Source organism: Apodemus sylvaticus, chromosome 7 (assembly GCF_947179515.1).
Source record: "Apodemus sylvaticus chromosome 7, mApoSyl1.1, whole genome shotgun sequence".
In the NCBI taxonomy this organism is placed as follows: Eukaryota; Metazoa; Chordata; class Mammalia; order Rodentia; family Muridae; genus Apodemus; species Apodemus sylvaticus.
Genome location: NC_067478.1, coordinates 14,824,876 through 14,852,411, shown reverse-complemented (window position 1 = coordinate 14,852,411; position 27,536 = coordinate 14,824,876). Strand labels below are relative to the sequence as shown.

General features: G+C 44.5%; 1 protein-coding gene and 1 non-coding gene across 5 annotated transcripts; one reads left to right on the top strand and one right to left on the bottom strand.

Moving 5' to 3' along the window:
• Positions 1-1,477: 1,477 nt before the first annotated feature.
• On the top strand, positions 1,478-26,509 carry Ip6k2 (inositol hexakisphosphate kinase 2). 4 transcript variants are annotated; one of them, XM_052187230.1, is made up of 7 exons: positions 1,478-1,568; positions 16,077-16,409; positions 18,104-18,172; positions 18,265-18,487; positions 19,291-19,466; positions 24,874-25,049; positions 25,731-26,509. In XM_052187230.1, the coding sequence occupies exons 2-7, from the start codon at positions 16,208-16,210 to the stop codon at positions 26,229-26,231; spliced, it is 1,347 nt and encodes a 448-aa protein (XP_052043190.1). In that variant the 5' UTR covers positions 1,478-1,568; positions 16,077-16,207; the 3' UTR covers positions 26,232-26,509. The 4 variants fall into 4 exon arrangements, with proteins under 4 accessions (XP_052043190.1, XP_052043186.1, XP_052043189.1 ...); XM_052187226.1 differs by lacking the exon at positions 18,104-18,172; XM_052187227.1 differs by lacking the exons at positions 1,478-1,568; positions 18,104-18,172 and adding an exon at positions 7,540-7,624.
• On the bottom strand, positions 15,255-15,402 carry LOC127690338 (small nucleolar RNA SNORA28). Its single transcript, XR_007979060.1, has one exon. It is a non-coding gene; the product is annotated as a small nucleolar RNA SNORA28 (small nucleolar RNA).
• Positions 26,510-27,536: the final 1,027 nt, after the last annotated feature.

Genomic DNA, 27,536 nt, shown 5'->3' with positions numbered 1-27,536 from the left:
CCTCTTGGTTCATGTCCGGTAATCCCAGTAAGAGGAAGGTTGTTGCAAGACAATGGCTTTAATTTTGAGGCCAGCCAGGATTACAGAGTGGGATCCAGATTCAATTGATCAATATTTTAAAAACAAAACCAAGTATGTATAGACAGAGGGAAAAATGTGAAAAGGAAAAAGTAGAAGAAACTGGTGAACACAGAGCTATGAAAGCCTCAAGGGAAAGTGATTTCAAGAGGAACCTGTTGGTAATCGGAGTTTCTCTTTTCCACCTTTAGAAAGCAGGATTTAAAAAAAAAATCTGTTTACTGCATTTACTGCAGAGTGTTGGTGCTTAATAAATACTTGAGCTTTAAAAACCTATGAGCCATATCTTTGAAATTGCCCAGGATGCAGGGTTATAACTCTGGCCTCCTCAATAGCCAAGAAGGAGGGTCACCCCACTGCCCATGTTCCCATCACGTTCCTTGCCTTTCCTGGCTACATTGACACTTGCTCTCGCTGGCAGGAGCCCTTCTGAAACACACAGGGCAAAGGCGTCTTGGATGAGCTCTATGTCTATGCCTTGGAGCCGGTAAACCTAGCTCCAGACCTATCAATTTACGGAAGACTCTATCCATTCCCCTGACCACCACTCTTTTGGCCTTTATCTTATCCATTTGTCCGCTCATCAGTTCACCTGTCTAAACATTTTTAAAAATTATTTGTGTGTGTGTGTGTGTGTGTGTGTGTGTGAGAGAGAGAGAGAGAGAGAGAGAGAGATTGAGAGAGAGAGAGAGAGAGAGAGAGAGAGAGAGAGGAGGGGGAGAGGAGAGACAGAGAGACAGAGAGAGAGAGAGAGACAGAGAGAGAGACAGAGACAGAGTCAGAGACAGAGACAGAAAGAAAGCATTCAAGCCTGTCACAATACTCTTGCAGAGGTCAGAAGACAACTTTCAGGAGTCGGTTCTCTCCTTCCATCATGTGAGTCCCAAAGACTGCACTCCTATCAGCGCCTTTAACCCGTGAGCCATCTTACTGGCCTCCTATAGAGCCATGTATTGTCTATTGTCTGTAGTCATTCTCTCTGCTCCCTATATCTATCCCTTTATCCATCCTAGCGACTGTTCACGTGCAGTTCTGTCCATCCATCTGCTAGGTTGACCAGCTTTGCAGTTTGTCACAGAATGAATATTGGCCTTGACATTCCTGTATCCTAAGAAACTCCCCAGTGCGGGGCAAACCAGGACTGACTGTCTGTCCATCTACCCTTATCCTAGGCATCCTGCAATCGACCCATTGGCACACAGCCCATCAGTTACTTCAACTACAGAACACACTGGCCACCCTCCTCACCCAGGACATCGCCCCGCCTCTTCCCCGCCCCTCGCCCATTCAGGAAGCCGCCCGAAGCGAATCCCGGCGCCCTAGCAACAGTCTTCCAGGCTGCCCAGTCCGCTTGCGCGGCTTCGGGTGCGAGCCAATAGCGAGGGGCCCCGGGAGCGAGGCTGGGGGGCGGGGCCAAGCGCGGCCGCAGCCATTTTGGTGGAAGAGAAACAATAGGACGGAAGCGTCGCGGGACTAGGCTGTGGCCGCAGGTAACGCCCGCCCCGCCCGGCCCGTGGCCCTGTCACCCCGGGGCTCCAGGGAAGAGGTTTTCGGTGCTGATAGCGGCCGGGCCCCGGGATCCCTGGGAGGCTTTCCAGATGATCTGGGAAAGGGGTCCTCTCGCTGTCATTGAGAAGCCGTCTCCCCCCTTTTTTGTGGAGTCATTTCTTCCCTATTTACGGGGGGCATTATATCTTCTAGTCACCGGGAGAGTAGCGTTTCCCACTGAGTGGCGGCAGAATTTCCCCCCCGCCCCGGCATTGGAGAGGGTCTCCTGGACTGGGGGGAGGGGCGGGGCGGCGACAGCATCTTCTCCGTTTTTGACGCTGTCTCCCTGGGTCTTCGGCGGGCAGGACCTCTTATCTCACAGAGGTCCCCCGGTCACGATCTCCCGGGTCTTTGAGAATGAGGTTTTTATCTTTGGATGAAGGGGTCAGCCCGGATCCTCAGGTACTGTTACCTGGGCCCGCAGATGTGCAGCCATTTTGGGTGTTGAACGTCAGTTGTGCCAGTCAGTCAGCTCCTGTTTGATCCGGGGGGGGGGGGGGGTGGTGGTGATCTTCGCATCCAACCTTATTGGTTTTTTTTCCCCTTCTTTAAGAGCTTAAAATGGATCAGAAGATGTCTTTTTTTTTCTTTTTATGCTGATTCTCCTACCAGGAGTGGAATTTTGTTCACATTTGATAACAAGACTGCATCTATCTTCTGCATCCTTCCTAATGACTTGATTTGTTTTAGGATTTTATTTTTTCTCAAATATCAAGAAAGCCGTACTAGCGGAAAAATGAATGGAAAATGTAGGAACTGGTGAAATCTAGTGCTCTTACATGCTAAAGGAACTAGAGCTAGTCATCGAATGTAAATAAACATTTTGTTAGCAAAATGTACATAGAGCAAGAACAAAATAATCTCGACTATTTGTACGAAAAAGTACTGAAGGGATCCAGAGGCAGTGGGAGGCCGATAAGAAGGGATCAGGGAGGTGGATATGGTCGAAATATATTGTATACATGTTTGGAATTGTCAACGAATAAATATTTATGAAAATAAAAAGACCCAAAAGAAAAAAGCTCTGAAAGTTTTGAAACAGCAATCATGGTGCAGACAAACATTTTTTAAAATGTAAAGGACCTTCCTTGTTTACAGCATTGTTGTTCAGTATTTAAAATGTTTGCTGTATTTGCATTTTCCCCTGGGATAACATTTTAAGAGATGGGAGATGCTTATTTACCAAGTTGTTGCCGTGGAGAGTGTGTAATTGTCGGGTTTTGTTGTTTTAATTTTAGCAGCTATCACAGATACAAATACAAAATGAGTACTTATGTTTGGTGTGAACAGGCTATCTGATAGCCTGCTAAATTATTTTTTGGAGATCAAGTTGGTTGAACTGTTGAGTATAACGCAGACTGGTTTACCTGTATTCTAATTTTCTGTTAAGAGTAGAATTTAAGTGCATCAGTAGCAAGACTAGACCTGTTACTGTTGTCAAAACCAGTTTATCATATGTAATAGATTTCTTTGGTGCTTTGGAGTTTCCTAGGAGACAGAATTTGATCTTTTCAACCAAGTATATGAACATTAGAATGTGCCAGGAGTAATTGCTGACTGATGAAACTTAGTTTCCTTTGCTTAGGGTGTCAGGCCTTTTTGTAAGCTGGAGAGATGTCACTGGTATCTAGGCAACAAGGATGAGTTTAAGCCTTCCGAAGGCCAGCTTGTTGATGTGAAAATTTTCCATTGTTGGCTCATAAAGAGGACGCACTGGAGAACGGTTTCCCTTTTAAGAGAAGAGGTTTGTTTGAGACAGAGTCTCTCATTCTGTAGCCTTGGCTGGCCTGGAACTCACTGTGGGTAAAGCAGGCTGTCCTTGAGCTCATAGATCTGCCTGCCCCTGCTTCTCCTGTGCCAGGATTAGAGGTATTTGCCCCTATGCTGGCAAGGGAAATTATTTCACATCATGGAATGACTATCTTACAAATAGGCCACATTTTTTTTATGATAGAAAATAATCAGAAAACGGCTTTAGTATGACTACATTTTAAAGCAGATTTTTATTTTTATTTAATTTTTTGAGACAGAGTTTCTCTGCGTCACCCTGGCTATCCACTTGCTTAGTAGTCCAGCTGGCCTCAAACTCAAGAGATCTGCCTACCTCTGCCTCCTTGGTTCTAGTCCCAAGCCACCACACCTGGCTTTTTTTTTTTTTGTAGTTTGTCTTTCTGTGTGTACACCAGAGGGCTTGAGACCCTGTAGGCCGACAGCTATAGACTGATGGGAGTGGCCATGTGGATGCTGGAAATTGAACTCAGGGCCTGTAGAAGATCAGGCAGTGTGCTTAACCACTGGACAACCTCTCCATCCTTTGCCTCACTCTTTAGAGAAGGATAAGTAGAAGAAAGCTGAATTTTGAAGGGTACATATCCCAGAAATGTTTTTGTTGTTTTGCTTTGAGTCTCAGATCCAGGGCTTTTGAAACAGTACTTGAGTGATACACCCTTAGCCCCAGAAATGTAACTTTGTTTATACATTTTAGTATATAGCTCTGAAGACAAGAAGTGTGGGGTTGTGAGTGAATCCCATCATTCAAAACTTAGGCAGCAGGATCACAAAGTCCAGGATAGCCTGTGCTCTGTAGCAAGACCATGTCTCAAGAGGAAAAAGAAAAAGCCAGCTATGTAATCTACAGTGCTTAAGACTTTGTAATTCCTTATTTTTTAAAGGTCTCCTATATATTGGCCCATCTGAAGTTTTTACTTCAGATTTGTTTAAATCAAGGGTCCAGATCAGTTCATAGCATTCTGATTGAGCTGCCTCTTCAGTCTCTTTAATTTACCTGTGTTCCTTTGCCTTCTTGGGTTTATTGAAGCAGCTAGAGGATAGAGTCCCTGGCTGCTGTTGACTATTCCCTATGCTTGTTGACCTTTGGCTGTGGCCAATAGCTGGACTTGAAGCCTTACTCTTATTAATCCTTCATGTAAAGGGTTGGGCAAGAGCCACCAAGGCGAATTCAGAAACTCTGACTAGCTGTGGTGCAGACCTGCAATTCCAGAGAGAATGTATTTATTATATATGAGTATTATATATGAGACACACCACAAGAGGGCATTGGATCCCATTACAGGTGGTTGTGAGCCACCTTGTGGTTGCTGGGAATTGAACTCAGGACCTTCGGATGAGCAGTCAGTGCTCTTAACCACTGAGCCATCTCTCCAGCTCCAGAGAGAATCCTAAGTTCAAGCACAGCTTAGGCAGTGTAAGGAGACCTCCATCTTTAAAATTTTTTTAAATCTGTTATTCTGTATGTATATAGTTTGTTAGAGAGATGGAGTACTTACTGAGCATATGTGCAGCTGGGATATACTGGATCAATCAGTTCTCTTCCTCTCTGTTTACATGTATTTCAGGGATCAAATTCAGCCATCTCACTAGCTCCTGAGGGTGGTGGTGTTGTTTTGTTTTGTTTTGTTTTGTTTCCACCAATATGAATTTTAGGTCAGGCTCAAATAGTAGGGAGGATTATATATCCAAAATCCAGTGATAAAATCAGTATCTACAAGAAACTTTTTCACAAAGAATAAAAATGCTAACAGCTACAGTTACTTCAGCATTCCTGTGCTGGAACTCTCTGTGGTGCATACTTCATTCCTGTTTTCCATCCAGTTCCTGTCAAGTGTGTTGTCTTAATCACCTTGCTCTGAGCTGATGGATTTCAGTCCTCAGGTTTCTTGAATCTTTGTGTCTGGGAAATTGCACTCCAGCGTCTGCTTTCTAAGCTCCTGAGTGTAGCCGAAGTCAGCCAGGGTCTCTTCTACCTGGTTTCTTTCAGTTCTAGGGATGGAATCCAGAGCCTGTGCATGCCAGACAAGTGCACTGACCCTGAACTACATGCTTGCCTTCCACCACCCACTTTCAAAATTAATCTATCCTTCCTTCCTTCCTTCCTTCCTTCCTTCCTTCCTTCCTTCCTTCCTTCCATCTTTCCTTCCATCTTTCCTTTCCCTTTCTTCCTTTCTTCCTTTCTTCTTTTAGTAGAGATACTGGAAGCTTCCTCAAGTGTCTTGAACTTCCCCTGTATCTGAGCAGCCCTTGAGCTTACATCCTTCTGCCTCAGCCTCCCAAGGAGCTGAATTACATGGCTGTGCCATCAAGGCCAGCTTTTTCTGTCTGCTCTGTCATGGAAGATTTATAAAACTTTCTGCTCACTTTGGATTGTACTTAATACTTACAACAGAAATTCACAGTTGATCAAAATGAGAAAATATTAGTGTTTATGTATCCATCAGTCTTACTGTAACTCACTTTAAAATGGTCTAAAGCCAGGTGTGGTAATAATACCCCCATTCTCTGAGCACTTGGGGGCTGAGACAGGACTGCCCCTTTCTTCCTTTCTTCCTTTCTTCTTTTAGTAGAGATACTGGAAGCTTCCTCAAGTGTCTTGAACTTCCCCTGTATCTGAGCAGCCCTTGAGCTTACATCCTTCTGCCTCAGCCTCCCAAGGAGCTGAATTACATGGCTGTGCCATCAAGGCCAGCTTTTTCTGTCTGCTCTGTCATGGAAGATTTATAAAACTTTCTGCTCACTTTGGATTGTACTTAATACTTAGAACAGAAATTCACAGTTGATCAAAATGAGAAAATATTAGTGTTTATGTATCCATCAGTCTTACTGTAACTCACTTTAAAATGGTCTAAAGCCAGGTGTGGTAATAATACCCCCATTCTCTGAGCACTTGGGGGCTGAGACAGGACTGCCGCTTTCGAGGCCAACCTGCACTATATAGCAAGACTGTCTCAGATGAAGGGATGAGGAAAGGAAGAAAAAGAAGTTAGTTGTGAAGTTCAAATCTAAAGGAGGAAAAATAAAGTTTGTGTTTTAATGTTATAAACTGTGTTATAGACCAAAAGGCCTGGTGATTACTTCTTCATTTTGAGGAGAGGAATGAATGCAAGCAGTTGATTTCAGGTGGGATGCGCCCTTTCTGCTGACCATAGGATGCTTGTGGCTCCAGCTCTATGGCCAATCACTCTGTCCTCCTAGCCCACAGTACCCACGTTCTTTGTCTTTAGCTTTGTGTTTCTCTTCTAGCTGGGGCTGCCGGGCCAACAGCTTTTCCAGACTCTAGCTGCACACACACGTGTGCTGTTCCATGGGCTGCAGGCACTTGTCTGCACTCCACTGGGGAATGCACAGTTATTGCATCACCCTTCACTGCTTATTTTAGGAGAGTAAGACTGTTTTTGTTCTGTAAGTATAAAGTGAACATTGGGTAATATTGTTTTCTCTAACTCTTCTCCCTACTCAAATTTTAATGTTTATTTTTTTATATACTATTTTTTGAAATAGGTTGCTAGAAACAATAAAAGATTTTTTGTTTGTTTGTTTTTTTGTTTTTCGAGACAGGGTTTCTCTGTGTAGCCCTGGCTGTCTGGAACTCACTCTGTAGACCAGGTTGGTCTCAGAACTCAGAAATCCGCCTGCTTCTGCCTCCCAAGTGCTGAGATTAAAGGCATATGCCACCACTGCCCAGCAAAAGGTTTTAACATAGCTGTACAAAGAGCTATGTTTTGTTTTTTTGAGATAGGGTCTAAGCATGTCATTCTGGCTAAACTCGGCAGTGTAGACCAGGCAGGGTGAGCTTAGAGAGGTCTGTCTGTCATGCGCCAGCGCACCAGCACTTTATTTCTTGAGATGGAGTCTCACTTAAGAGAACATGTCAGCCTTTTGAATGTTGAGACTACAGGTATGAACCACTGAGCTGCCTACCACTACCTGCCCCAGTCTTTAATCATCACAAAACTCAGATACCTGCCTGCCTCTGCCTCCAGAGTGCTGGGGAGTTGGAACTAAACTCATGGCCACTATGCCTGGCTGTTTGTAGCTATCTTATCATGCATAGTTGAATGTGCGGATGCTGGTCCTGCTTTTTCTGGTCTTCGTAGGATTTGTGTAGGGCCTTCAGTGATGGAAGAGCATTTTCCCAAGGCCTTATATGTGATGACGTCATTGCTTAGGTGGGATGTTCCGTCTGCATTGATTACAAGCCAAGGTAAAAGGTCCTGGGACATTTGGGAGTATAGACCTTGTTGGAGTGCCAGGTGGTCGGCTGTTCATAGGCTCTGTGGCCTAAATATTGATGGGTATGGTTTACCCGGTCAAGTAAGACCTAGGAAAGGAAAGGACAGGAATGGTATTTGTTTCTCAAAGAGTGTTTTTACTTCAGAAGTTACAAAATCTCCTTGTGATAAGAGAGAAAATATGAATGAATGAATGAATGAATGAATGAGAGCATTCATAAGCACATGGGCACACAGCGTGATGATGTCAAATAGAAGTGCTCTAGTGGTATTCAGTCCTCATTCCTCAGTTTGGTTTTCCTTGACCAGAGCCTACTGCACCTTTCACAAGTCTACGAGTGTAGCTGGATTTGTTTTCCTTGAAGTAGACTTTAAGGATGCTTTAGAAGTCTCAGGATTTGTGAAGGATAGTTGGCAGGTGGTTTTGTTTAAGACATAGTGCTATGAATGGTACAGTCTTAGAAGTCTTCTCACAAGGCTTTCTTTCTTTCTTTCTTTCTTTTTTCCTTTTTCTGGTTTCTTATTGGAGGAAAACTCACTGGCCACAGGCAGAATGGATAATAAAAACTGGACAGTGAACGTGTAATATTTTGTAAAGCCTAGAGGTACAATATTTGCCTGGAAGAGGGCTTGAGAAAACCCCGGAAATTACCAGAGTTGTTTGAGGCACAGGGTCTGGTGCTGCATAGGGCTCACCCTTGTCCCAGTTGACGGGATGCTGGCTGGAGCAAGCATGGTAGGGTTTACTCGTCATGAAGTCCACATCATTGTGCTCCCCTTTGTTTTAGATTTGGGGTTAGGTGAAGCGCTGAAGACAGGGAGCATAGACTCTTGTCTGAAGCTGACAGCATTTCTTAGGATGTCACCCACAGTCCTCTGAGCTTCCATGCATTGGTACACACAGGGCTTTTGTGCCTTGTCTCTATTCCTGCTGCTGCTGGAGGTGCATGGACTGCTGTGGCTGGGGAGACCCTTAGAGCCAGCAAAGAAGCCCTGACTCCTTGAGGTTAGAATGATTCTGCTGCTCTTAGCAGTGAGTCTTTGATTTAAGGCACCTGTTGTTTTTCTGTGACGAGACCTAGATAATAAGTACCTCATATCCACACCTATAAGGATAGTAATCAGTACCTCTCCCAAAGGAGCCATGTAAACAGTAAGTGTTTAATAAACAGGAGCTCATGGTGGTTCAGGCCTATAATCTCAGCACTCAGGAGGTCAGAGCAGGAGGATGGTGATTTTTTAAAGCCAACCTGAGTGACATAGGTAGCCTTGTTTCCAAACAAAGTCAGGCTGGGAATACAGCTCTCCTACTGTTGTGTAAGCCCTGGGTCCAGTCCCCACCATACATAAGCTGTGTGGAGTGCTCGCCTATAGTTCAGCACTTAGGAGTATCAGAAGTTCAAAGTGACCCCCTCAGCTACTTAGCAAGTTCAAGGCCAGCCTGGGCTACATGAGACCCTGTTTCAAAGAAAGCAAAACCCCAGCACCTCTTATCTCTGTTAAAATCACACCACATTATTGAAAGCTGAGAAGTTGGTAGTTTTCTCCTCTGACTACCCTGCGCCTTACATACACCTGGGTCATATGATCTTCACTTGTGAAAAGGAGAACCATTCCTCACAGGCTCCAATATGGAGTGATGTCTTAAGCCCAGAGTATGTGCTATATCAGTATCGCTTTGTGGGTGCTTTAAAAACCTTGAAGAGCTGGGAAGCTGTCTTTGGTTTTTATATCAGCTTTGGGAATACTCCACCATTCTGTTTTCTCTCTTGACGTTAAAAGTTCTGAAATGTATGCTCAGAATTAGTATTTAAAGGAGTTTCAAATACTCCATGCATATGGAGGTCAGAAGACAACTTATGGGGGTCAGTTCTTTACATTAGGTTCTAGGAATTAAACCTCAGTGGTCAGACTCAGCTGCAAACAATCTTATCCACTGAACCACGTTTTTAAAAAATCATTTTAAATATTTATATGCATGGGTGTTTTGCCTACTTATGTATGTATACACCACTTACATATCTAGTGCCTGCGGAAACCAGAGAGGGTATCCATCCCCTGAGACTGGGGATACAGACAGCTGTAAGCTGATATGTGGGTGCTGGGAATTGAACCAGGTCTTCTGGAAGAGTAGCACTGCTCTTAACTACTGAGCCATCTCTCCAGCCCCATTTCAACATTTTAAATAGACAGTTTGTTGTGACATAGCTGGAACAATCAATGCCTACCTATTCTGCTCCTCTCCCTCTCTCCTGTCTTTCTCTTCTGCTCTTCTCCCTCCTTTCTCCTTTTTTTTTTTCTTGTTTTTTGATATTGGGTCTTGGTCTGTAGCCCAGACTGGCCACTCCCAAGCTGGCCACTGACTCCAGATCGTCCTACCTTTACCTTCTGAGAGTCAGGATTGGAGCATGCCATTAACCCTGCTAGCTAGTACTTTTGTAAGTCTTTATAGTTCCAACAATAGAGATTACATAGCTTTTTTGTATATTTTGTTTTGATATTATGTCTCATTCTGAAGCTCTGTTTGGTCTTAAACTTGTGTGACTTCTCATGTTTCTGCCTCCCAAATGCTGGGATCACGGGTGTGTGCCACTATGCCTGGTTGTTAAAATTCCTTCTTTAGATTCATTTTTATCATGGATTGTATTCCATTTGTTCCTCTATGGAAACTCAGGCAGTGAACTGATAGGTTGCCTCCCACGTCAGCTTTCTGAGACACCTCGGTTACCTGGCAGACTTACTGCCTTGCTGGATATACTGAGAACAACTTACGGCATTGTTTGCTTTACCTGCAAAATATGATTTTCCTTCAGTGATATTAGAACACCCTGACCTCCTTGAATCTTTGTGATTTAATAATTTTTGAATGCTAGTTTATTTGTGCTAACCTATAATTGAATGGAAATCTTACAGTTACATTTTGAGGTGATTCTATTGAACTGTTGCCTTGCTTGCTTTTCCACAAGAAAGGATTTCCTGAAAGATTAGTTGTCGTAACATTAAGAGTTTGGGTTTTGGCTAGGTGTGGTAGGATACACCTGTAACTGCAGGAGGATCACTGCAAGTTTAAGATCATCCAGCCTGGTCGACAGTGAGTTACACAGAAATGCTGTCTCAAAAAGCAAAACAAAACTAAACTAAATAAAATCTCAAAAACCAAAATCATGAGGTAGAGTGGTTGCGTGACTTTAATCCAAGCATTTAGGGTGAGGGTTGGGTAATGGATGAAGGAAGGCAGATAGATACCTATGAGTTTGAGGCCAGCCAGAATTACAAATGAGATTCTATCTGAAAAACAAAACACCAAGGCTTGGGTTTTGTTTCCATGGAATGTTTCCATACCAGCAGGTCCTAGATGAGTATTCAGGTGCAAGTATCTACATTTATACTTGTTAAGGCAGACTTGATAAGGTGGTAGTAATAAGTGCAAAATAAGCACTGGTGTGTGCTTGGAATGTAAAGTGTGCAGCATGCCTTAACAACTGTCCTCACTGTCTCATCAGTGTGGGTTTCCCTTTGCATCTGTGGTCATGGAGTAGTGATTTGAGGCAATTCTATGGAATACCTGTTCTATGCTGGTGGGTTTGTTGTTTGTTTTGTATTCTGGAGATTCAAGAGTAAACCAAAGAGCCAAAAGTCTTATATTGGGCTGGAAAGATGGCTCAGCAGTTAAGAACACTAGCTGCTTTCCCATAGTAACTAGGGTTCAATTCCCAATACCAATATGATGGCTCAACAACTCTCTAACTCCAGTCCCAGAAAATCCAGTACTCTTGTGGCTTCTGCGCTAGCATGTAGTACACACACACACACACACACACACAAAAGCAATTCATATGTATAAAGTAAAAACTTTTTTTTTAATTCTGAGCTGGTATGGTGGTGCATACATTCAATCCCAGCATTTGAGGCAGAGGCGAACAGAGATCTGAGTTTGAGGCCAGCTTGTTCTGTATATCGAATTCTAGGCCAACCAAGACTACATAAGGAGACCCTGTCTCAAACAAACAAACAAACAAACAAACAAAACAACAAAAAACCAAAAACCTTAGTCCACAGAACTTGTTTTCAAGCTGAGGTGAGAGAAAGGAGACAGACAGCCTGTGGTGACAGACAGGCAAGGAGGAGAACAGAAAACAAGAGTCATAGGTGAGTGAGGCTGGGACAGTGCCGGGTTAGTATGGCTCAGGAAGGTTTCAGGTGACATCTGTACTCATCTCAGCTATTCAGGAGGCTCAAGGGAGCATCACTGGCGCCTACTGAGGCCAGCATGGGCCACACAGTAGGATACCCCTCCCCCAGCCCCTTTCTCACTGGAAAATAGAGCCTGGAAAAAGGCAAGTATGTGGCCCTTGTATAATGAGTTGAGAGCTGAATGCAGTGCTATAGATTCTGGCTATCTATCTAGCTAGTCTGGAGGATTGTGAGTTCAGAGCTAGCCTGGGCAACATCTCACACATGCACACGCACATGCACACAGTCTGAAAAAGAGAAAGGAGGGTAGGTGAAATGGTTCAGTGGTAAAGGCACGATGCCAGTCCTGACCATCTGAGTTCAATCTTCAGAACTCACCACTTAGTGGAGGGAGAAAACTGACTCCTAAAAGTTTCCTGACCTCCACACACACTGTACTATGCCCACAAGCACATAGTAAATGACTAGATGAATTAATGTAATTGAAGTTTTTCAGGGAAAAAAAGTTGAGATTCAGAGATATGTCCAGCCTGAACTACAAGGCAAAATCCTGTCTGAAAAAGAAAAAAAAGGGAGGTAAGAATTGAGGAAGAAGAGATTAAACCAGGTATTATCCACATGCCTGTAATCCTAGTACTTGGGAGTCTAAGGCTAGAAGGTTATGAGTTCAAAACCAGGCTGGGCTATGTAGATAATGTATAAACTAAAATACACACAGACAAACACACCTGTATGTACGTATATATGTATGTATGTGAAAACTAGGAAGGTGATATAATTCTGACCAGGATAGTACCCAGGCTATCCTAGGCATGTGTGACTGAAGATTCGCAGAGAGAGGCAACAGATTTGATGAATTCCTGGTAGATTTATCCCAGGCACATATTCTTTAGGGCACCCCCAGTGAAACCTGAAAGTTTCTGGGGCCTCAGTCAACCCTGTCCTGTGCTTTTGGCCTGTCAGTAACTGTTTACCTGTTTTCTGTCACTGTGGCTTTGTACTCCTGGCAGCAGTGTAGGAGAGTGTTGGGACTGTCCCTGCTTGTGCAGCTGTGGATAGTGTCAGGTGTGCTGAGCAGCTGTTTAGTGGTGGTCAAGTCATTGCTTCCTCCCTTTGTGGAGATTTGAATGGAAAGGCTTGTTTTGTACCCTGAGGCTATGTGACCTCACACAGTCCCCCATGACGACCTGACCCTGGGGCTTTTTTGAGTCAGAGTAAGTGGCTCCTGTGGATCCTATTTGTTGTCTCATTAAGTAAATTCTGAAGGAGTGAGCTGAGAGCCCAGGAGCTTCAATCTCAGGTGTGTAACTTGCTGTACTAAAAAAAAAAAAAAAAAAAAAAAAAAAAAGTTAAGGCACTGTTTACACAGCTCCTTAAACTGATGGTTAATTAAATTGGAGTGCGCTATGGGCATACTATCCTGTTCTAGAATTAGCCATTTTCTGCTTTTACTTGTAGTTCGTGAACTGTGAGCCAGTGTGGAAAGAAGCCAGGATTTTGTAGGTCTTCTTGGTCTCTCTAGGTTGCAAGAGCTTGATAGTAACCATCGCTAATCTAGGGCCCCTGAAAAACTGAGCCTTAGTCTTTGGATGTTTGTAAATCACTGGCAGATGAGGCTCAGTGGCACACGTCTGTAACTGCACAACATTTCAGAGTCTGAGGCGGGAAGATTGCTGAACGTTTTAGGTTATATAGCAAGATTCTGCTTTATTGGAAAAAAATGTAGTAACCTACTCAAACTGCCCGTGGAGCATGGAGAAACAAGTGAAGCCGAGAGCAGGCCCCTTTGGGCTTTTCTTTTTCTGAGATCTCAAGGGAGAAAGTTGATGAGCTTTGTAATGCTTGGGAAAGTACAATGTTCTTAGAGCAGAAGAACCCTCCTTACTGCCTCTAAATGTGAGACCTGCTGCACAGTGAAGTCATTCTTAAATGCATGTTTCAAAGTTAAACATGATTGAAGCACAGCAGAACAGAACTTACCTTATGTGGAATGTTTATTCAAAAAGTAAATAAACAACCAGCTACTGCTCTGGGTGGTTACAACCAGAGGAGCAGAGGTCTTCTCCAAGTCTTTTTTATGGACCAGAAAATGATTTCCAGAGGAAAAAGGGAGCCAAGGACTGGAGGTGCTCCCCAATCAATTGAGTGACAAGAATCTGGCTCCACTTTACCACAGGTTAACCAGTTTTCTAATTCCACTTCACATTCAGAAGTTTTCTCTGTCATGAGATTTGGCTCAGGCAAGGAGGGGGGGGAGAGTTGGGTGGGGAGGATGTGGAGGTGGCACTGCTGCCATTTATGTTTAGTCACTAACTGATCCACTTCAGAGGCCTAGGAGAGGAAGTAGAGAGTCTTACGGGCCTTCCAGCCTCAGGCCACACCATGCACAGTACACCATACTGTACAGGGATGCCAGGGAACCATTTGAAAACTTTCATTGGAGGGGTAGATGGAAAGATACTCTTCTTAGTTGAATACATTTGAGCAGCATGCAGCGTGTGCGTGTGTGATGCGGTGCACTTGTGCCATACATGTATGCATGCATGTTTATATGGATGCATATGTGTGTACAGTGCACATTAGTATAGAATCCATAGGTCAGTCCCTGGTGTGTTCCTAGGAATTGTTCACCTCCGTTTTTTCAAGGCAGGGTCTCTCGAGCTGGAGTACTCTGATGAGGTTAAGTTGTCTGGCCTGTGAGCAGCCACAGCCATTCCATTCCAGTACCCCCAGCATCGATTTACAAGCAGGATTTACCAAGACCAGTGTTTGTGTGGGTCGTGGGTTCTGGGGAGTTTATTCAAGTGCTCAGCTTAAGTTATTGCTTCAGTCCTTTGGGGGTGGTATTTAAAAACTATTATTAGTGTGTTTGTGATGCGTATGTGTATGGGCACTGATGTGGAAGTCAGAGAAAAGTCTATGGAGTCTGCTCTCCCCTTTCTTCTTTACATGGCTTGTTGGGACAAACTCAGGTCATTGGCTTGTTTGTTGGGCTTATAAGGATAGTATTGAGCCATCTCTTTTTTGGCGTGTGAGGGGGATGGTTTCAAGAGACTTGGAAAACTCTTTAGTTCAAACTGGTCTTGAATCTGTGGCAGCCCCCTTGTCCCAGCCTCCCAACTGTGGGTCTGCCTGGTACGTAGCATTACTCTTGGCGCAAAATCAGATTTATATCTTGACAAAGACTTTGGTTTCCAAAGCCTGTGCATTGGGGAACCTGCCGCACTCTGTTTAATAAGTATGGTTCTTGACCTCTGTGATTCTGACAGCTGATCGTGAGTCAGTAGCTTTCCTTTGGTATCACTTTCTCAGGAAATCTGTAGAAACAGAGAAAGAGGCATAACAGGCTCCCCCCCCCCCATCTTTTGAAGAGACGTGGTTCGAATACTAGAATGTTTGCGTTCTTTTTATTCTGGCGCCTGTATGACAGCTTGTTTCATGAGAAAGAGAACACTGGAATAGGTTAGACTTTCTTGCTTTAGCAAGCTCAGACTGTGTCAGAGAATGTATGCATGCTTACAGTCAGATTGCCTCGCTGTGCCTCACACTGTGGTTTAAAGGTGTGCCTCATCATTTGGTGATCAGGATAGAACTGATAAAAATAGTTGGTGACCTAGAACACTGTGTATCTTTTTAAATGGAGTTAGCCAGCTTCAATCAGTTGTTTTTAGATACAGACGTTAATCATTAAAGCGGGTTCAGAGCTCCATTGCTAATAAGGTTAATGGGGCTTGACTTTGGCTTTGGGCAAGGGGCAGTGTTTGTGGGCACCCTGAGAGAGTCAATCGTATTAAACAATACGTAAATTGGTTTTCCCTGTATTAAAATCCACTTTATAAAAATATAATTAGCAGAGTAACTTAGGAGCCATCTATCTTTAAGCATTACAACCTTAATTATAAAATTGTAAGGTTTTATCTGAATACTGTGTTGGAAATTGTGCTTTTGCGCCATTGTGGCTTTGTGTTTTGTCTGCTGTGGTGGCCGGGTTTGGCAGTTTCGGGCCCGGAGCCCAGTCTTTGTCAATTTGTATTTGCCCCACCCGTACTTCCCCCTCCCTCTCCCAATGTTTGTCTCTCCTGGAAGAAGGCGGGGCAGGGGTAGGCAGTGTGGGCGGAGCCCTATGTAAGCTCAGGCGTTTGTCTTCCCGCTGAGAAGACCAGTGACTGGCTAAGGCGCTTCCCAGGCTACCTCCAAGCCTCATGTCATCATTGTGTTTGCTTCCGCCAGAGTGGCCGGTCCCGCACAAACCGAGGAGCAGAGATCGTACAGGCGGCTGTAAGGACAGACAGTGAACGGAGGACGAGCTGGCCTCTGGACCCCGCTGCCTCCCCTTTCTTCCTGCTGCTTGTGTCCGGAGGATGAGCCCAGCCTTCAGGACCATGGACGTGGAGCACCGCACCCAGGGCGTCCTGCTGGAGCCCTTTGTCCACCAGGTCGGGGGGCACTCATGCGTTCTCCGATTCAATGAGACAACTCTGTGCAAGCCCCTGGTTCCGAGGGAGCATCAGTTCTACGAGACCCTCCCAGCTGAGATGCGCAAATTCACTCCCCAGTACAAAGGTGAGCCCCCAGCTGCTAGAGGGGTCGCCAGACTGGTGAGATGGAAGGGCTTTTGCCAGTGGAAGGCCCTGGCAGCGGCCTGGGAGCCCTCCCCTCCCTTTTACCCTTTTGTTTTCCTCCTCCTCTCGGCCCTCAGCCCAGCACTCACTCTCAGTTTTCAAGGCCTGGTAAGATTGCTCAATTGTTTTGTTTTCTGGATTTGCTTTGAGTTTGATTTTGGTAGAAGTATAGCTATTTTTTTATGTTCAGGTGTCTCTTGCTCAAGGTAACCCGTAGTCCCCAGATGGGGACAGTTGGGGAAGACTTTAGGAGGACTATGCACAGGATTCTTGCTGCCCGCTTTTTGTCCTCCAGGACACCAGAAGCCCTGGTGATTAGGTAGGCTGGGAGCAGGCGTGAGTCAGATGGAATGCAGGAGTGGGAGGATTGGACGATCAACCCCAGCCCTGTGCTGTTACGGAATGTCCCCAGAATTGCTGGGTGAAGGCGACGCTTTGATTCACATGTAGTGACTTTTCTCTTTTTATAACTATATGCTTTGTGGGAGCGTCCACCAGCAGCATGGTGAGGTTTTTCCTGGGGAGGGGAGGAATCCTTGTAAACCAAAAGAGAACTCGTTAAATTAATTTAAACTGTGCATTACCAGGATAAAAAAGACTAGGACCACTTAGATTCTCCCGGGACACAATTGTTCTTTAAAGATAGGGTGGACTGGGTTACCTCTCTACTTGGAAATGCATGTGGTGGGACTGGGGGCGTTGGGGACCCTCACTTGGTCCTTTCTGTTATTTTTTCCAGGACAAAGCCAAAGTTCCCTTGTTAGCTGGCCACCCCTGTCCTGTTTTTATCCCCTTGGTCCTTCCTTATACCCACAGGGAAGTGTGGTCCCCTGACACCCCCCCTCCCGCTCCTCTGCGCCCAGAGCTGGGGCCGCCTCAGAAGTGTCGTCTCTCTCTGAGCACGCATTTCCCTGCAGCAAGCAAGCGGGCGGGCAGCAAGGACTGAGCAGATTGAGTGATCGTGGGGCAGAGAGGCCTAGGAGAAAAGGTGTTCAGCCAGTCGGCTGTAAGGCGCTCGTCGGCACCGCTGAAGTGCTCCCACCTGACAGCCCCTTCCTCAAAGACTGTCCAGTTACACATGGCAGGTCCTAGAGACTCAAAAGGGAGAGCTGCTTTCAAGGCTACCATGTGTCTGTGTTCCTGCCCCTCATCTGCTGGTGTTCATATGTTCTTTTGTGACACAAACTACAAAACCCAATAAAGGCATAACTTGAGAAGGACAAAAGGCTCGCCCACCATGTCGGCTTCTGGAAGCCTTTGGCAGGGTGTCTATGCTGTGTGGATTGTTTGCTGCTTTATTTTGCTTTGCTTGCCCAGTCTTCCCTCCCCTCAGTGCCTTCACCTGAGGGCACACCGTGTTCCCGCAGTCGGGCCCAGCTTTAAAGCAGGCCTCAAGGCCGTCGGAGTGTCTGTTTCAGGGCATAAACATTTTCGTAAGCTACATAGAGCAATGTTTTTGTGTCTTTCTTGGGATTAGAAGAGTTACATAAAATTAATAAACATTTTCAATGATGGAAAAATGTGTCTTGTAATTCTTTGGCCCTTGCTTTCCCTTGTTGAGTGCATCAGAGAGGAAGTCTCTCGGCCATGTTTGCTCCCTGATTGCTTGTCTTGTATGGTGTCACTTTTTTCTAGCTGTTTTGATATTTGTTAGGTGTGCAGATGAGTTTGGGGCCTCTGGCAACATAGAGACTAAGGAACAGGGTAAGAAACAAAACAAATGTTACAATCATGTTATCTAGAATGCATTTTTCTGTGGAATTAAAAGTTGTTTCTGCTCCTCACCCCCCTTTCAGGTGTGGTATCAGTACGCTTTGAAGAAGATGAAGACAGGAACTTGTGTTTAATAGCATATCCACTAAAAGGGGACCATGGAACTGTGGATATTGTAGACAATTCAGACTGTGAACCAAGAAGTAAGCTGCTAAGATGGACAAGCAAAAAGCAGCATGTCCTAGAAACAGAAAAGAATCCCAAGGACTGGGTGCGCCAGCACCGGAAGGAGGAGAAGATGAAGAGGTGGGTGCAGCCTCAGAGGGCCTGTGGTTATAGCCTAGTTCCTGCAGCCAGGGCTCAGGGTGGACTGCAGGTGCCAGGGTGACTGGTTCCACACGTCTGCTGTCTCTAATTGGCTCCAGATTAGATCATGCCATTTAGCATAAATAGCCAAAGTGGCAGCTATAAAAGAAATTGACTCATTCCTTCCACAAGTGGCAATTGCTTCCTGCCAGTCCACAAGCAGACTGGAGCCATTCTTTTACTTCAGGTTGCTTGCTAATGGTGGGAGACAGAATGATCAGTTAGCCTTTGCAAAAATGAGGTCCGATGTGGGCAGGACCTTAGAAGGCCCACAAATTGGCAGAAATTTTGAGAATATAAAGTAAAAGTGTAAAGTATGTAATCTGGTTAAGCAGACTGACTAATTCTAACATAATTTCACTTCACTTTTCCCCAGTCCCTAGAGTCAGGGGACCTTAGGGACCAGACTAGGAGTCGTAGTACCTTGTCACAGGGAATGAAGGCTGCCTATCTCATAAGTTGGGGAGTAAAGGTCATTGTTGCATCTTGCTATAGAAATTGGTGGTAGATTGCTCCCCTTAAAAATTTTTAATCAGCTTTCTAAAGATACACATGATAAGCATGTGCATTTATGACTGCTCCCATTTGAAATATGAGTTTGGGCAGCACACATATGTACATACATATGTACACACATGTACATTGCATATCAAATAAATTTCAATCATTCTTGAAACTTGCTTCATTATTTTTTCATTTTTAATTTTGATAATATGACTTATCAAATCCTTATTTCTTTATAGCCATAAGTTAGAAGAAGAATTTGAGTGGCTAAAGAAATCTGAAGTCTTATACTACAGTGTAGAAAAAAAGGGAAATGTAAGTTCCCAGCTTAAACACTATAACCCTTGGAGCATGAAGTGTCATCAGCAGCAGTTACAGAGAATGAAGGAGAACGCAAAGCACCGGAACCAGTACAGTATCCTTGTAGTGGCTCTTCCTCCCCGGGGAAGGGGGCAGCAGCACGGCGGCTTGGAGAGAGAACTTGGGAAGCAGGTTGGGTAGTTGGGTGATTTGTGATAGCAGGGTCTGTCTACAGCCCAGCGGGACTAGAACACCCTTCTAATACTAGGCTTACAGGTCGGTGCCTGTCACTGCTCCTGCCTGAAGTGTTCCGTTCTGGGGTGTGGGTACGTGTGCTCGCAGGTGTATGTACCACAGCGTGAATGAGAGGGTCAGAGGGCAGCTCCTTCCACCAATCAGGTTCCAAGAATTGAACTCAGGTCATCAGACTGGGTGGCAGGTGCCTTTATCTCCTGAACCATCTAATGGACCTTGGTTTTGTTTTGTAATAGCTATGGTTAATTTCCTCTATTGGAGTTATGCCCAGGATAACTGTGTGATAATTGGGCAGCTGTTGCCTCTTTTAGGAATAGAACCTGGTTTCAGAGTACAGGTAAGAGAGAAGAGGGGGCTCTCTGAGAACCTCATGAAGGAGCCATCTTATACAGAATGGGCTTTATTTAACCTAGGTTGCCAAGAGGCTGCTGGTCCCTGTTTGCAGACTCCTGTATAATGTATCACAGATTTTTGTCTGCCCAGTTGAAAGGAATGAATCTTCCACACAAACTCTACAAAGAAAGTACCAGGATCCTTTCTTCCCTTTCTGTAATCATTCACTGGACTCATATTTTTTGTTTGTTTTTTTGCACCCAGGCTTGGATTTGACCCCGGGGGTCAGGAGCTCACAAGTGTGTGTGGAGGGGAGTCTTGCAGGAGTCTGTTCATTCCCTCATGTGGGTCACCTCCTGAACCACCACACCGCACTGCTCCCCTCTCCCCTGGGTGCGCACTTGCTCGCTCCCTCTCTCTTTCCCTCCCTCCCTCCCTCCCTCTCTCCCCCTCCCATTTTTATATCATATGAGTTAAAATTCCTCAATTTTTTTTAATTAGGAAAAATGTTAAAAATAGAATTCCTAACTACTTGTCATTCAATCTCATGTCATGACTGTCTGCATATGCCCCAATGTTCCACAACTGACATTTTTCAAGTTATATTTTTTGAGATTATAATTAATATCATTTCTACCTTCCTTCTCTTCCGTCTGAACTCTCCCATATACTACTCCTTGCTCTATTCAAATTCATGGCCTCTTTTTCCATTGATTGTTGTTGGCGCGCGCGCGTATGTGTGTGTGTGTGTGTGTGTGTGCGCGCGCGTACACATTTCCTAATATAAATATATATCCTAAATATATATATATATTCCTAATATAACCAGCTCAGTCTGTATAATGTAACTTACATGTATATTTTCACAGCTGACCATTTGATATTTGATAATCAATTGGAGTTCTCCGACTCTCAGCATTTCTTACCCATAGTCCTCAATATAACATTGATGCCTTGTGGACTTTACCTTGTCCACTTTAACATATCTGTTGTTGTTGTTGTTGTTGTTGTTGAGCTCATGTTTTGGCAGTCATGTTGGTGAGAGTGTAGCCTCTGACGTTCCTGGGAGGCAGTCTCACACAGAACTTCTGATCCTGTCTCTTACAAACTTTTTGTCCCCTCTTCAATGTTCCCTGAGACTTAGGGGCAGGACTTGTTTTGTAAATATATTCATTGGGACTGGGCTCTACAACTCTGCATTTTGGTTGGTGGTAGTTTTCTGGAAAGAGAAGTTTTCCTTGATGAGGAGTGAGGGCTACAGTTATCATGTTAGATCTTGGGAACAGAGAACAGCTTTTTTATTTTTCTTTTTTGGTACCGGGGATTCATCAATCTAAAAAAAAAAAACCCTCTTTAGGCTAACTTAGTAAAGCTACCCTTGTTCAGTTTTTAATTATTTTCTTAAATATGACTATGAAGCAAGCCTGAGATAATATCATTTTCTCTATTTATACCTTATCATTTATCCCCAAAAGGTAAAAATATTTTAGTGTGAGGACCAGTTTGATTGCCAGCATCCATGTAACAACTGGACACACCTGTAATCCCAGCATTGGAGGAAGACACAGGAGGGTCCCTGGGGCTCATTAGGTAGCCACTGTAGCCAAGACAGTAAGTGCCAGATCCTGTGTAAGACTCTGTCTCCAAATGATGGGACATGATGGAAAAGGACAGCAGTATCAGCCTCTGCTCTCCACACATGTGCACACACACGGGGACATGTGCACATAGCCACAAAAATATTTTAAAACATTGATATCATTTTACTTATCAACATAGAGAGTAATTCTTTACTATAAAATACCTATTTCACTGGGTGGTAATGATGCACACTTCCATTTCCAGGACTTGAGAGGCAGAGGCCAGCCTGGTCTGTAAAGTAAGTTTCAGATAGTCTGGGATACACAGAGAAACATTGTCTCAGAAGGAGAGGGGGAAGGGGGGAAGAAAGACTGAGAGAAAAACAGAGACAGAATGAGAATTCATGTTCATATTTTTTTCTACTTGTTTCAGTAAATGTCTTTTCTTTTAATTGTTGGTTCATTTAAGAGGCAGATCCATATAGAATTCTTAATATAGCATTGGATTTGAAGTGTTTGAGACTTTTACAATATTATTTCCATTTTTTTTCTTTTTCTTTTTAGAGACTTCTTGCCAAGACAAGTAAATAAGGGTCAGGACTAGGAAGATGTCTCTGTGGTTAGATAAGGCTTCTCTATAAACACAACAACCTGGAACTCCCCAGCCAGCTGGTCTAGTCAATTAGTTCCAGGTTCAGTTTAGAAACCTATCTCACCGTATGTATAAGGTGGGAAGTAATGGAAAAGACGCCAACCCCTAGAGCTCTTCTGCACTAATGCATGCGTGTGTGCATTAGAAAGAGTGTGGAGTGCCCCATAATCTGGATTTCACTGAGCACATCTGTTGGGTGTCTTACAGATGATCTTCTCCTCTCTTTACAGGAAGTTGCTCTTTAGATCCAAAGGCTTGATCAGGTTCAGGTGCAGTTCTTCAGGGGCTACAAGCAAGAACCCTTGGGAATTCCAAGTTATTTCTTAGGAAGCATGGTGTTAGCTTTGTTTTTCAGTTGTTGTTTTAGAACCACTTTTTTCAACAGGTGATTTTCTAATTTTGTTAGTCATTAGCTGGAATTCTATAAGGAATATCCTTGAGTTACAGTTGGAAAGAAAGATTGTTTGCCTTCCTTTGATTACTAGATGTTTGGAATAATGAATAAGTGGGTCCTAATCCTCCAGAGGTGTCCATCACAGTTAAATTTTTAACATCATTTCGAATACATGAGTTAGGCATATTAGATATATTTTTATCGAGTACAGGCTGTGTTTGTTGTATTGGGATCAAATCCAGGGCCTTGGGCCTGCTAGACAAGCCCTCTCCCACTAGGCCACATATCCAGCCCCACAACTGTCATCTTTCCTGATAACCTAAATGTCCCAAGTTCGACAGTCTTTATTGTTGTCTTTATTTCTGTTTTGAAAAAGACGGTCTAGGAGATGACCATGAATATTTGCTGTCCCATAAGCTAACTTAAACCTTTCTAAGGCAGAAACCAGTAAACGTTTTCTGTAAAGAACTAAATAGTAAATAGTCCATGTTTTGTAAGTCATACAGTCTTTTGTCACAACTCCACCACTACAGCAACATCCATAGATATTAATATAAATTAATTAGTATAGCTATGTTCTAATAAAACTTGAAAGTTACTTGTAACCAAACCTTTTCTTTTAAAGATATTTTCCTGTGTGTGTGTGTGTGTGTGTGTGTGTGTGTGTAAGCAGATGCCATGGTAGCCTGGAGAGCAGCCTTGTGTTAGTTCTCTCCTTCCAGCTTGCTTGAGGCATTGTCTGCTTGTCCCTTCTCTGTGTCCTTAATCCAGCCCTAAAACTTCCAGGGAATTTTTCTGCTATAACCTCACATCTCATCTTAAACGGCCTGGGTTTACAGACATATGCAGCCATATCCAGATTTTACATGGATTCTGAGGATCCAAATAGGTTATCAGGATTGCGTACAAGTATGGTATTTTCCAGCCTTGACCATCATGTTCCTAGCTCATAAAGTATTGTATTTTTTGATAACATTTGATTAAGTATTATATATTTTGCATTAAAAATGTAAAGTTTGAGCTGGAAAGATAGCTCTGTGTTTAAGAGTTCACACCTCTATTGGAGACCACTAGATCAGTTTCCAGCATTGGACTAGGTGACTCAGAACCACCTGTAACTCCAGCTTAGAGAGTCTGAGTTATTGCTACTGACATGCACAAAGCAAGATAGACACACAGACAGACACACAGACTTTAGAAATCAACCCTTCCTTCCTCCCTCCTTTCCTTCCTTTCTTTACTTTTTGTTTTGTTTTGTTTTGTTGTTGTTGTTGTTGTTGTTGTTGTCGTCCTAGATGTCCTGGAATTCATTATGTAGGTCAGGCTGGCCTTGAACTCAGATCCTCTTGCTTCTGCCTCCTAAAGACTAAGATGAAAGGTATACACCACCATCCTGGCTAGAAATCAATAAAATAATAATAAAACCCAATAACAATTGGGTCTGGTAGCATGTGTTTTTCATCCCAACACTAAGGACACAGATGCAAGTGGATCTGTTAGTTTCAGGCCATGGGGCTACACAGCGAGGCTCTGTCTCAATTTAATTTAAAAAAAGAAAGAAAAGGAAGCAGGCTGTGGCTCAGTAGTAGAGTACTTATCTAGCAGGCACAAGGCCCTGGTTCCTACCTCTGCACTCCAGAAATGTAAAACCCATTCCTAGGTTATCAAATATACAGCTGTGGGCTATAGTTCACTGATTTCTGTTCTGGGCAGCACTGATTCCTTATAAATAGGGAATGGTGAAATAGCACTCTGGGCGCCATAGCCAGCATGGTCATACCAGCCTGGAACCCAGACACATGTGGATCACTACATGTTCAAGGCCAGCCTGGTCTACCAAGTGTGTTCCACACCAGCCAGGGCTTCACCGTCATACTCTATCTCAAACTATCTAGGGCTTTTCATTCTTCTGATTTGGCTAGTAAACAGAGATTTTTACAATTAAAGTATATTTTCATACTATTCATAGTTCATATTTCAGGGTAAAGGATTTATCCATCTTATTTGCTGTTAACATTTATAATTGAAGACAGTATGCTGTTAAAATGTGATCTTTTAACAAGCTGACTTCAGGAAATAGTATGTGTACCTCTGACTGGGGGCCTAGGCCTCTGTTGAGCCTACACAGTGGCTAATGTATTTATCCTTGTTTCCTGACAAGCCAAGCCAGGGAGCCTCAGACCTCTCCTCTGCCTGAGCTCCCTCCACAGGAGACAATACAGCTAATGGACGAGTGTCCTGTGGGCTGAGGCTTCTTGAGTCAGTATGTGTAGATCCTTCTTTCTGGGCTATGCCCTTAACCACTCAGAATTCATCTTACTGGAGAACCTGACTTCCCGCTATGAGGTGCCTTGTGTCCTGGACCTCAAGATGGGGACACGCCAGCATGGTGATGATGCGTCAGAGGAAAAAGCTGCTAACCAGATCCGAAAATGTCAGCAGAGCACATCTGCGGTCATCGGTGTTCGAGTGTGCGGCATGCAGGTGGGTGTGCTCAAAAATTACGCATTACACAGGGGTCCACTAGAGTGTGGTATTCTGAAATGCCCAGAAGAGTTCAAATTTGGGATACTTCCCCCTTGGGACTACTCCCACTCAGTCTCCCCCACTTGCCATTAATACATTCAATATGCTTTATTTAAAACAGCAAACAGACTTAGTAGGGATACATCTCAGTAGAGTGCACCCATCAAGCATGATGCTGTAGGTTCAGTACCCAGAACCCCAAGCTAAACATTTCAGTGAAGGTAAGCTCAAAGGCAGAGTGTTTGCTTCAGATACAAGGGCCCTGGATCTGAGCTCCAGCTTTAAAAAAAATTACAAAGTAAAAAAATCAAACCCTAGGTTTGGCCTTACCTGAGTTTGTTGCTTTCTGGTTGAAAAAGAAAGCCTGTGTGCCTACTTGGGCACCCTGAGGTTGGTCTGGGTGGCTGAGTCCACAGTGTCCATGTACTAGGATACAAAGTGAAACCACCTCTGCTGACCTAGTTGCAGAAAGGGCTGGAGTACAGTGAGTAACCTAGGTGACAGGCCTATCCTGGTGGGCTCCTATGTGACTGATGCACTCAAGTTACAGGGACTCACAGCCTGTCACATCACCTCATTCATCCAATGGGTAGGTCTTGAAATGGCCCTTTGACCCTGACTTGCTGGTCTTTCTCACAGGTGTACCAGGCGGGCACTGGGCAGCTCATGTTCATGAACAAGTACCATGGGCGGAAGCTTTCGGTGCAGGGCTTCAAGGAGGCACTGTTCCAGTTCTTTCACAATGGGCGGTACCTGCGCCGTGAGCTCCTGGGCCCTGTGCTCAAGAAGCTAACTGAGCTCAAGGCCGTGTTGGAGCGACAGGAATCCTACCGCTTCTATTCAAGTTCCCTACTGGTCATTTATGATGGCAAGGAATGGCCAGAAGTGACCCTGGACTCCGATGCTGAGGACTTAGAGGACCTCTCTGAAGAGTCGGCTGATGAGTCTGCCGGTGCCTATGCCTACAAGCCCATCGGTGCCAGCTCAGTGGACGTGCGCATGATCGACTTTGCACACACCACCTGCAGGCTGTATGGCGAGGACAGTGTGGTGCATGAGGGCCAGGATGCTGGCTATATCTTTGGGCTTCAGAGCCTGATAGACATTGTCACAGAGATAAGTGAGGAGAGTGGGGAGTGAGCTTGCTGGCTATGCCAGTACCTGAGAGACTTTGTGTCCCCCCACAGCTGTGCTGTCGGGAAGCAGGCCAGTATGGCTAGGTGTTGGCCTCTGCAGCCTGGCGCTGATAGACAGTGGCCCCTGTGACCCCCCTCCCCCCCCAGCCTGAGCCAGCCCCAGACGTGCTCAGAGCCTTTTATTTATTTTAACTATTTCTTCAACATTCCACATTTGATGATGCAGATACCTCTTTCTTCCCTGAGTGTAAATGTTCTAATACAGATCTTTTGTTTATTGTATACAGTGATGCTGTCATTCTTTCTACGAGCATGCAGACTCCCTTCCAGCCTGCAGAAGCCTTACCTTGTGTTGTGGTCTCCCAGGCCTGGCACCCACTCAGTTTACAAGGCTTGGATTTGTCTAAAGTGTCCCAGTCCAGCACTACTTAGGCCACTGTGGTTTGTGCGGCTAGGTCTCCACCACCCTTACACAGCAGTACAGTTGGTATAGGTTTTTCCATGCCCCTGTGCAGCTTGAGGAGAAGTTGGACAATGGGTGGTCCAGCTTTTTATTTCTCCTAGGTAACTGGCAGCAAGTAATTAATTGGCTGGTCATAGTAATTCAGATATCCTGGACCCCATGGTGGGATCTCAAGTAGCCACAAGTCTATTGGTAGCCATGGTCAGTCTTGGCTTCAACAGCTGCTACCACTCCTACTCAGCAGTACAGTAATCACACCAGCATCATCCTTCACAAAGACCAGCTAGCATAGCCCCAAAGAGCTACCACTGCTGTGCGCCTGAAAGCTTCTGGAAGTGGTGTGTGTGTGTGTGTGTGTGTGTGTGTGTGTGTGCGCGCGCGCACGTGCGCGACCTTGTCTGGAAAAACAAATTGATGGTGTGTGTAGATTCTGTGCTCTCTAGGTTCAGGCTTTCAGTGAGACGTATACAAGGATCCTTTAGGCCCTCTCCACTGGGACCCAGGGATGTCAAGGATTTAAAAGATTTGGAGGGCTAGGCTGAATATTAAACTGAAGGTCAAGGATGCTTTTTCTTTCTTTGAGACAGTCTTAGCTATGAAGCCCAGGCTGATCTTGATCTTGGCTTTCTCCAGCTCTGCCTCCTGGATGCTGGGATTGTGCCACCATTCAGGACTCAAAACATGTTTTCTAAACCTCACACGTTCAATCCTTACCCGATCAGCCTTCTGCCCTAACTCCTTCTTTTCGTAGAAGTGCCATTTGTGACATTGAGGCAGGACGGGGTTAGGTAACAGACTGCCTTTAAAAATGGGAGATGCATGTAGACACACAGATTGATTTGGTAT